At 21.8% G+C, this 11,231-nt stretch overlaps 2 protein-coding genes and 5 non-coding genes across 9 annotated transcripts; 2 read left to right on the plus strand and 5 right to left on the minus strand.

Annotated features, from left to right (window-relative positions):
• The first annotated feature begins 540 nt into the window (after positions 1 to 540).
• emei (transmembrane protein 161-like emei) lies at positions 541 to 3,730 on the plus strand. The gene is made up of 11 exons (XM_012489654.3): positions 541 to 862; positions 948 to 1,051; positions 1,142 to 1,397; positions 1,481 to 1,560; positions 1,642 to 1,857; positions 2,023 to 2,139; positions 2,199 to 2,339; positions 2,410 to 2,584; positions 2,709 to 2,805; positions 2,875 to 3,038; positions 3,122 to 3,730. The coding sequence occupies exons 1-11, from the start codon at positions 860 to 862 to the stop codon at positions 3,239 to 3,241; spliced, it is 1,473 nt and encodes a 490-aa protein (XP_012345108.1). The 5' UTR covers positions 541 to 859; the 3' UTR covers positions 3,242 to 3,730.
• A 450-nt stretch (positions 3,731 to 4,180) lies between these two features.
• Positions 4,181 to 5,351, plus strand: LOC105736163 (uncharacterized). 3 transcript variants are annotated; one of them, XM_086917952.1, is made up of 4 exons: positions 4,181 to 4,317; positions 4,382 to 4,643; positions 4,714 to 4,976; positions 5,084 to 5,351. In XM_086917952.1, the coding sequence occupies exons 1-4, from the start codon at positions 4,312 to 4,314 to the stop codon at positions 5,210 to 5,212; spliced, it is 660 nt and encodes a 219-aa protein (XP_086774078.1). In that variant the 5' UTR covers positions 4,181 to 4,311; the 3' UTR covers positions 5,213 to 5,351. The 3 variants fall into 3 exon arrangements, with proteins under 3 accessions (XP_086774078.1, XP_086774077.1, XP_086774079.1); XM_086917951.1 differs by having other exon boundaries at positions 4,182 to 4,317; positions 4,379 to 4,643; XM_086917953.1 differs by having other exon boundaries at positions 4,189 to 4,317; positions 4,363 to 4,643.
• Positions 5,352 to 5,500: 149 nt separating this feature from the next.
• On the minus strand, positions 5,501 to 5,574 carry TRNAT-AGU (transfer RNA threonine (anticodon AGU)). Its single transcript has one exon. It is a non-coding gene; the product is annotated as a tRNA-Thr (tRNA).
• Positions 5,575 to 5,807: 233 nt separating this feature from the next.
• TRNAS-AGA (transfer RNA serine (anticodon AGA)) lies at positions 5,808 to 5,889 on the minus strand. Its single transcript has one exon. It is a non-coding gene; the product is annotated as a tRNA-Ser (tRNA).
• Positions 5,890 to 6,301: 412 nt separating this feature from the next.
• Positions 6,302 to 6,373, minus strand: TRNAW-CCA (transfer RNA tryptophan (anticodon CCA)). Its single transcript has one exon. It is a non-coding gene; the product is annotated as a tRNA-Trp (tRNA).
• A 3,274-nt stretch (positions 6,374 to 9,647) lies between these two features.
• Positions 9,648 to 9,719, minus strand: TRNAW-CCA (transfer RNA tryptophan (anticodon CCA)). The gene has a single exon. It is a non-coding gene; the product is annotated as a tRNA-Trp (tRNA).
• A 1,303-nt stretch (positions 9,720 to 11,022) lies between these two features.
• Positions 11,023 to 11,104, minus strand: TRNAL-AAG (transfer RNA leucine (anticodon AAG)). The gene has a single exon. It is a non-coding gene; the product is annotated as a tRNA-Leu (tRNA).
• Between the last annotated feature and the right edge of the window lie 127 nt (positions 11,105 to 11,231).

The following is an 11,231-nucleotide window of genomic DNA, read 5'->3' on the forward strand; positions in this document are numbered from 1 at the left end:
AAATAGTTCCGATATCTGATTAATTTTATTGTTCTTTTGTTTAATTTATTGATTAAAAATTTTAAAAATCGTCAATGTTTTGTTGTTCATAAATATTTACAATTGTATATTACCACTATATATAATAACAAAATTGATTCATAGTATTTATTAAAATTTACTTAAAAAATTATTAATAGTATTATATTTAAATCCATTTTTATAATCTTAAAAACCTTCAAAATTATTATTAAATATTATTTTCATAATAAAAAATATAAGCATAATATTTTAATTTAGCTGAAATAAATTTATTTATTATTCATAGCAGGATATATCAAACATTTTAATTTTTTTGTATGATCTATATTTTAGACATAAAATTCTATTAAATATTAGGTCTTTTCTATATTTCTGATTTATGCTAAAATAAATATTTTCTTCATAATTAATATATTTAATTATAGTATTTGTAATAATGTAATAATTGAATAAATTTGACTTTATGCTGAACAAATTTGGTATTATCTATTTCAAAATTTGTCCGCTAGATGTTTTTACAATTGTCGAACTTTCCTTTCTATAGATAAAACTGGAATTAACCTCATATTCCGTACAAAAGATTACAATGTTTTTAGTTTTGAGTGAGGTTACAACTATTTATAAAATGATCTATTTCGTTGTGTGTTATTTAAAATGGTGAAATATAGTTTAATATTGTTAAACATAAGATAATTCATTATTATTAATATATTTTAGTATTGACAAGTAGTAATTAACAATTTCTCAAGAAATTTCTATTTCACAATTTCACAATGGAACAAATACTTCTGTAAAATAAATAATCCTTGGTTTAATTTTAATTTACTCATTTTCAATCATGGTAATTTATATATAACTATATCTGATATTTAGTAAAGATTCATTAATGTTTAAATTTAAATAATGCTTAAACTTAAAAATTTTAGGCTCTCTTAGGAGCTCAATTAGTTATCACACTTATTATGGTCAGTGTCATTCAAAAATTAACTCCACATTTTTCTTTAGCAAGATGGATTTTATGTTCTACTGGGTATTTTTTAAATTATAAATATAACAAGCACATGAAATTCATAATTAATAAAAAATAAAATATATAATATACAAATAAATAATTTAATAGGTTGACACGTTATTTGTATCCAACTGATCAGCAGCTTAGAACTCTTGCTGGTGTACCAAAAGAAAAACCTAAAAAAGGCAAACATACAGAAAATGGAAAGGTTAAAGAAGTTTTTCATGTTCCTAGAAATTTAGATATTACGCTTGAGAATACTAAAATAACTATATTAGATGTAGTACATTTAAAATATTATACAGAATATCAGTGGTTATTGGATTTTTCTATTTATGCTACTGCAGTTTATGTTATGACAGAGGTAGATGATTAAAATTTCTTTTTTCTATTTATATGTATATTTCTCTAATATTTTATAATTGTAATTTAAATATTATTTAACAGATATATAATTATTTATATCCAATCAAAGATGAAATTAATTTAAGTATGCTTTGGTGCTCATTAGTTTTGGGTTTTGCATTGTATCCTTTTTATTATTGACTTGTATTATTACAAATATATATTATGCCTTTCAAAATTTATTTTCTTTAATTAGCATTTAGTAAAGTATTACTTTCCTTGTGGATACAATATTTCAAAGGAGAAGAAAGCATAGGTGAAAGATCTACATGTATTGTAACTGGATTTGCTTATCTTCTTATAGCTATGACAATTTTTATTGTTGATGAAAATAATCTTGAAATTGGATTGGATAAAGCTTATGCAAGTTTCAATCATAGTGCATCTCTTTTTTTAAATAATCAAGGTCTTTCTTCTACGTAAGTTTTATTCATAAGTTTTTTATAAACATTTTTCTTTTATAAATAATAATTCTTATACATTATTCTTTTATAAACTTATACAAAGATTTATAATATTTTATTTTATGTAATTTTTTTCTTATTATATTTTCATCTTACTCTTAAATAATATTTCTTTTATAGAGGACCTGCATCAAAAATTATAGTAAAGTTCTTCCTTGCTTTGTGGTGTGGTTTACTTGGTTCCTTGTTTACTTTTCCAGGTTTAAGAATATCAAAAATGCATTGGGATATATTAAGGTAAATTTAAATAAATCTTTGATTTATTAGTGCATTTTAATAAAAATTATATTTTTCAGATATTATAAAGATCAGAAATTATTATTATTAATAGCAAACATCAGTTATGCTTCTCCACTTTTATTAATAAGCTTATGGATTAAACCTATAAGCAGAGATTATCTCACTATTCGAATATTTAGTGGTATGAGTGGGCCATTGTAAGTTAAAAAATAATAATTATCATAATAAATTTATCTATCCAATTTTTTTATAGATGAATTCTTATAGGATGACAACTTCAACTTTTGAGAGTATGAGATTAATTGCAATTATTGTTGCAGTTTTGTTAAAATTTTTATTGATGCCAATATATTTACAATCATATCTTAATTTAGCTATGCAAAGATTAGAAAATCAAAAAAAAGAAGCTGGTAGAATTACAAACATAGATTTACAAAAGAAGGTATCAAAAAATAAAAATACATACAATAAAAAAAATTAATCAAAAATTATTTAATATAAGAATTATATATATATTATTTATTATAAGAATTAAAGAATTAAATCTTTTCTATAATTTGTTTCAGATTGCTGCAGTATTTTATTATTTATGTGTTGTAGCTTTACAATTTATCGTTCCGATAATTATATGTTTATTTTTTACATTCATGTATAAAACTCTAGGTAATATAAATTTTGATAGAATATTTTAATAATTATACATGTAATTTTATAATGATTTTTATACATTAGGTGGTTATACATGGGAAGGGTTTTTAAAAGCACCGTTACTTGAAGAATGCCCAGCTGATGAATTACCAGAATTTATATCAGATGTAATAAGTAATTATGATAATGAAAAAACTGTTGTGCAAGCAGCACAAGATTTTCAATTTACTCTAAGTTCCTTAAAACAGGTAAAAATTATAATATAATCATTACATTTCAATTTGTATCAAGAGAAATAATTTAAAAAAAATTCTAATATATTTTTATACAGATATTTACTGTGGATGTCTATAGAGGATTATTAGGTTTAGCAACATGGTGGAGTTGTTTTTCATTATTTGCAACTACCGCTATGGGTATGTTTTATCAATCATATTTCTCTAACATGTAAAACAATATTATAAAAAAGAATCATTTCGCACAAATTTATGTTATGATTAATTTATCAATACTAAAATCATTGAAATATTTATAAACATAATGAAATGATGTATTTTGAAAAATATACCTATTTAAGGTATGCACAATATTGATTGTTTAAAGGAATTAAGGAATTACTATTATTAAAAATTTTATAATATGAATAGCAATAAAAATTTTATTATTATAACATGTATAAATATTATATCAAAATTAAAATTACAAATAGACAATTGTATCTTTGTATTGCAAATTTTTTATATTGGATATTATACTATATAACATGCAATGTTTATATAAAAATTTAAAAGAACATTTTGTAATATAAAATACTGCAAATTATTGAATACAAAAGAGTATAAAATATTTTCAAAACAAATTTAAAAATGTTTTACAATAAAAAATAAATAAGACTTCTATGTGTGCAAAATATGAATAAATCAAAGCACTGCCTGTAAAATAATTTATTTAATATTCCATCCATGATTAATTGATTACAATTAATAACTCATGCATGTCAAATGAAATGAAATGTCAATGAAAGCAACTTTCATCTATGTTACAAACAAATTAAACAAAAATGTTTCACTGTCTTATGTCTATTCGTTTTAATAAAAATTCGTTTTATTTAATTAAAATCTTGTATATATTTTAAAATGTACAAAATATTTATTAAAATTTTATGTACAACAATTAATAATTTTATTAACGATATAAAATTATAAACACTTTACTTTTTTATTTTATTTTTTTTTTAAATCTTATCATTGCATGATATTTTAATGATTTGATTTAATCATAAAAAGAAAAACTATATTGAATGATTGTTATTCATGAATTGTTATTTTGGTATCTTGGAGAAAGTGTAATTGTATGTAGCGAAAATATGTCGATGCGATGCTACTCACGTATCAACTTAGTTGCTTCCGTGATATATAACTCTCCACAGAGTACTTTAACGTCAGAATGTGTTGATATTTATCAGTGATTATATTGTCATTTGTTTAGCAAGAAACTTTCAAACTTTTTATAAGTTATAAAATGTTGGTAAGTATTTCTAATTATAATCTATTTTAATTGCGTATTTTATAGAAGTTATTATTTTCAGAAGTATATTATATTTTCTTATATTATGTTTTTTTCGGTATATGCCGAATCATCCATTCAAGATGTAAAACCAACAAATGTTCTTGGCACTTCTGATCAGCATGCGTCTTTCAGTTTTATTAGACCAGGTTTAATACAAACAGCTTTTGCTTTTAATGGTCCTAACTCACATCAATCATTTAGTTCCAATATTGGAAATCTTCAATTAGCGCAAAGAGTTTTACCAAATATTGCTAACGCTCTTGCTTATAAAAATCCTGGTTTAGGTTTGTACTATATACAAAATATTACATATCTTTATAAAATATAATTGTGATTCTTATATTTATTACACAGGTATATTTCCTATCGCACATGGCTATGCAACTGCACCTATTTTTGTTTCTTCTGCATCTACATTACCTTATCAAGCTTCTATTGATCCAGTTAATGCACAAGCTTATTATCAACATTTACAACAATTTCAACAACCCCATATACATGGCTATTCACCAGCTAACATATATCAAACACAATTAGCGCAACTATTTGCATTACGGCAAGCTCAAGCTCAAACTCAATCTCAAGAAAATATACAAGCTACACAGTCTCATACACAAGTAAAAACAACAAAAGTTATTTAAAGTTGCATGTTATGTAAAAATTATTTGATTTTTGTTCAATTTAAATTTATATAAAATTTTTATTCAATATTAATCATTTATAGGTTCATCCTGAACAAATTCAGTTGCAACAAGAGCAACAATCTCAAAATTTATTAGGTGTTGCTTATTCATCAGCACCATCAGTAACACGAGTGAAAGTTTCCGGAAATGGCTATAAATTTGATTTCTAAGATATATAAGTATATTATAAAATACTAAGTTTTGTATTTTTTATTATATTTCATATTTTATTTATTTATTTATATAAATATATTGAAAAAATAAATAGTTTTAAATTTTACTTAAATAAAAAATTACTTATTAAAATGATATTAAAAATTTTCTAATTGTATTTCTAACTCTTTGCTTTTTTTTCTTCATATCTTACAAATATATTTATTTTAAAGCTATATTTTGTAATTATTATGCAATATTATATTATTGTTATTAAGATTTAAAAGAAAAATTTAATGTTTGAAAGGCCCCGGGGGGATTCGAACCCCCGATCTCCTGTTTACTAGACAGGCGCTTTAACCAGCTAAGCCACGGCGCCATACGTACTAAATTATTATTAAACATAATAATAATAATAACTTATTATAATTAAATATTTTTCATTATTTTTGGATTACTCTTTAATAATTTTTTAGATAAAAGTATATAATAAATGAATAAAAATATAATAAAATAATATTAAGATTCTATATTAAAAATAAAATTTATAAAGAGTATTTTAATTATTTATTGTTATATTTTATTTTATAAAAAAAGACATTTTTAATACAACGCAGTCGGTAGGACTCGAACCTACGCTCCCAGAGGGAATCTGATTTCTAGTCAGACGCCTTAACCACTCGGCCACGACTGCTTCAATGCTTATTTATTATAAATATTATAAATTAAATTTTGTTATATAAAAATATATAATTTAAAATTAATTTATAAAATATGATTACAATTATATTATATTGTATTATTATATATTTATTATATTTAAATATTTTTTATAATTTCCATATCATTCCATATCATGAATAGATAACTCATTCTTGTTTTAGATAGAAAATTAAAAATTAACTATTAACATGAAATTCTGTTTATTTACTTAATATTATATACAAACTAAAAGTATTTTTAATATATATATATATATATAAAAGTAATATTAGCTTTAAAAATATATAATTTTGATATAAGAAAATTCAATTCATATTCAATTTACTTTATAAATAAATTATTAATTTAATAATTTTATTAAATAGAAATAAAAAAAGCATTTTTGACCCCGACGTGATTTGAACACGCAACCTTCTGATCTGGAGTCAGACGCGCTACCGTTGCGCCACGGAGTCTTTAAAACATCGATTTATTTATCCTTTATTAAAAGGAAATCACTAAAAATATATTGTATAAATATATATTAAACAATAATACTATAAATTAATAAAATATTAGTAATGTATAAGATAAAAAACATTATAATATTTTTTTTTTTGCATTTTTTTTTGCGTATCTTTTTTTTTTAAATAATTTTATCATTCATTAATTCTTATAATGTAATAATATAATTTGAATTTTTAAATTTTCTTCATCATATTAAATAATAATATATGACACATATTTGATAATTCGATAATGAACATAAAACATTTGTTAATGTATTATATAATTACTAGTATATAAACAATAATAATCAACAATGGTACAAAAATGAAAAGTTTTGAGATATTACATTTTTGTATCTATGTGCGTGATATAACCATCACACATACACGCACATGTGTATGTTGTATGCATGTGTGTGTGTGTGTATGTGTGCGCGCGCGCGTGTGTACACATACAATATGTATTTATTTATTTTTTTGATAATTCAATTTATATTAAGAATCATTCAATATAATAATAAATAGTATATAAAGTACATAAAAAATTTATTCTATTTTCTATTAAATCATATATTAATATAAAATTAATGTAATTAATTATACAATATATAATTACATGAATATTAGTATTATATTAGTAATTATCATTAATTATATAATTTAATTATATAATTTAAAGAATTGCATAATATTTTTCTTAATTTTATAAAAATGTTTAAAACGAAAAAAAAGAATTTTAATTATTTTAATGGTTTTGATGTGTTCAGTAAAAACCCACGCGTGCTCACATCCCGTATACAAGTCCCGAATTATCCGAAAAACATATTGACTTAGGAAGCTACATTTCTCCCTACGTTGGAAAGAGTTTCGCGCGGGTTGTCTCACAAAGCCCCTCCTAGTACTAGGATATCATGCAGTCATGGAACATTTCTAACCAATATGCTGTTACAATATTCCATCATACCTTGACTTTCGCCCGTGAGGAATTTTTTCAACAGGGACGCATGCAGCCATCAGTAATTTCATAATGCTACCAATAGAAGCGTATAGTATAAATGTAGAAATGTATATGTGTATACATATGTTCTATATACTACTTATTATTGCAAGCTTTAGCTATGTAGAAGACAAATTCCATTATTCCGAATCATTAATTTTAGGGGAAAGTTTAATAAGATTTGCATTTGCAAAAAATATAGAATTATCATTGAATATTGTGATTATAAAATATAATGAAGAATGTTTTATAAAGAATTTTAATTATATATGTGTACATAAACAAAAAATATTATTAATTCCAATTTTGGGGAAAAACGGTGTCACTGTCCCATGATTTCATTATATACTACATAGAGAAGGTTAGATTGCTGATACTATATATTATAAAATAAAATTTTAAAACAGTAAATCATCAGAGATATATTGAAATCATTGATTTATTCAAATTTTTTATCATATTGGATTAACAAATTAATAAATAATGAAAAGAAATGTGTGAAGTAGTGTTATATCACAAAAGTGTTTAAAGTCCATGCGGCTCTTCCTCAAAATTGTGTCTTTCCAATCAACGGATAACATAACGAACGTGGAAGTTTTATCTATCGTTTTAATACCTTACAACAATTCCTGCGTTCCTATTTATAGGTCGGTTAAATTGTTGATTATGTCCATTTCATCTGCTAACTAAAAATTCATTGGAGGATTATAATACATAGGCAGATATATTTTTATACACTTTTCTACATAATTACATATATATATATATATATATATATATATATATATTTAATTTATTTTTAATTATGATACCCAAGTATTATGAAATCGATTCTCTTTTTTTTCATATAATAATATATAATAATAATATATAATAATGTAGGCAATGATCATTATTAAAGAATTATATATTACTACACTATATATTATTATTGTTAAGGCTAAGAAAAATATTTTTGTTATTATAATGATTTAATTTATCAACTTTTATATCATTATAATTTAGCTCAATATTTATGGTAAATATAATAAATAATAATTTAATTTATACATTCTTAAGTTAGTAGTTAATAATACTTCGATATGTTTCATATAGGATTAAAAATAAATTAGGAATTTGAAATCAGGAATTAAAAATAAAAGAAAACGTAAGATCGATATAAAGATTGAAAACAATATACATAGAAAGTTTCGTTCCTTATAACAATTATTTGTTATATAATAATATTAACAGTTATTTCCTGAATCGTTTCGTTCCTTACATATGAAATTGTTTGTGTATGAATATATTAAAATATTTTTATTACCATTTTAATATAAAAATAAAGTATATATATATATATTAATAATAAATATTAAAATAATTAAAATTTTGATTTTCATATTTTTATAAATAATATTATTATTTTTTATAAATAAAAAATAAAAAAATAATTATGATATTTAACAATAGTTAAAATTAATTAAACAATAGTTAAAAATAATTAATTAAGAAGTATCTTACTTTAAATCTTGACAATTTTTATATGTAAAATAGATATATTTACATATCTATTTTAATCAATTATTTAGCTTGAAAAATATTTTGTTTTCATATATATATAATTTATAATAAATTGCTTTTTTACAAATATTTCATATCAATTATTTATTAAATATTATAACAACAACAATTATTTATTAAATATAAAAACAATTGATTTTGAAGAATAATAAAACGCATTTATATACAAAAAAAGGAGATATATGTTAAGTTACATTAATATAGCTTCCTCGACTAACATGTTAACCTAATCTAAGAAGGGGATAAATGAGACAGCCCGCGCGAATGTTGCTCAACTATACGAGAAAGGAGAAAAGTAGTTCATTTATGTTATCCTAATATTTTGTATCTTGTGTGCGGGATGTGAGCATGCATCACATTTGTATTTCTATATGGTAAAGTATATATATATATATATATAATCTTTATAATTGTTATAATTTTTAAATAATTTCAAAAAAATATGACTAGATTAATTCCTAGTAAATACTTTATTGTAATTTAAAAATTTAATTTTTTTTTTATTAGTATTTGTTTCAAGATTTCAAAGATTTTAATGCATACTGAAATCTGCATGATATTATATATTTTCTTAAAATAGGAAAAATTGAAAGAAAAATAATTTATTATTATTATTTTTAAGTTTTAAAATTATTTAAATTTAATACAAATTGAAATAAAAAGAAGATGAACCAAGTTTACTGACCCCGACGTGATTTGAACACGCAACCTTCTGATCTGGAGTCAGACGCGCTACCGTTGCGCCACGGAGTCTTTTTTGTTATATTTATTTAAATACAAATATGTTATATAAATATAAAATATATATAAATCAATAATCTTTATATAATAAATTTTTTCATCCATTAATTTTTTATTGACATAATATAATAGCTATTCAGATAAATAAAAAAATCAAGATTTTCATATTTATATTTTTGGAAAATTTAATATGTTCTTTGTATAATTAGAATCGATTATTTTATTAATTTTAATTGATTTTTGATTAATTTTAATATAAATAGGAGTTAAATAAATGTTAATTTTTTTCATACATCATAATATAATAACTTTTATATATTTATAAATATTTTTATATATTTATATATTTTATGAAAAACTTACAACATATATTTAACATATATTTTAATAATATAATTTTAATACTAAATAATAATTTTTTAAATAATAACTATTTAAGCAATATATGCAATATTTAAATATGCTAAAATATATAAAGATTATCATTTTTAGAATTTATGCAATTTTTAAATTATATTTCCTAAAAGATTGCGAATGATATTAGATGGGAATATCTTGTATATCCATAGGGTGTGGCTCGTGGTGGCATCTTCAGAATGAAATATTTATTAGGCTAACATATTATTTAGAAGCATACCATGTCCCAATTGTTGCGCATCGGTAAAATAGAAAATCGTAGAATCGACATAATATACGGTTTTAATCATAAAGAAAATCTTTTATTTCTCATGATACTTAATTTATATATGTATTATTTATTTTATCTTTTTTTATATTTTGAATTATTATTCAATAATAATGAAATAAGTGCTTATATACATAAAAATTTAAAGATAATTAATTTTCATTTATTTATAATTATATTTATAAAAATTTAACACATAAGTATTTAATTGTTTTATTTTCGTTTATATATGGACGAGAATTATTAAATCACATAATAAAAAATGTATTGAATGATAGCTGTATTCTGTAATTTAAATATTCGTTATATTAAAAAATATATATGTAAGTTAAATATTTATTTAAAGCATATGATATCTATGACATACAGCCATTTAATTAATATGTTAGTATATAGTTTATAAAAAAAGCGGTATTGTTATTCACGATAAAGAAATAGAAAAACTCTTTTTATAATTTAGTCTCCTAATAGGTGTGAATCATGACGCCGCGTGCCGACCCAACTCATTGCATTTTCAAGAGAGTTCTTATCGTCATCTTTCATTAACTGTAAATTTGCAAAAATTGGAAAAATGTAATCTATGGAATTTAAGATGTATTAAATTATTGGAAAATAAGACATAAAAATAAATGGCAGCGGTGGGATTCGAACCCACGCCTCCGAAGAGACTGGTGCCTTAAACCAGCGCCTTAGACCGCTCGGCCACGCTACCGTTGTTATATACGGTTTCTATGAAAGTACTATATGGAAATATGACTAATATTTGTAAAATAAAATTATATTTTACATATAATGTCAAGTTATTATTATGTTTCTTATCATTTATTTAATTTTATATG

The sequence above is a fragment of the Apis florea genome, unplaced genomic scaffold (assembly GCF_048593485.1).
Source record: "Apis florea isolate Af1SG1 unplaced genomic scaffold, ASM4859348v1 contig_2272_pilon, whole genome shotgun sequence".
Lineage (NCBI taxonomy): Eukaryota > Metazoa > Arthropoda > Insecta > Hymenoptera > Apidae > Apis > Apis florea.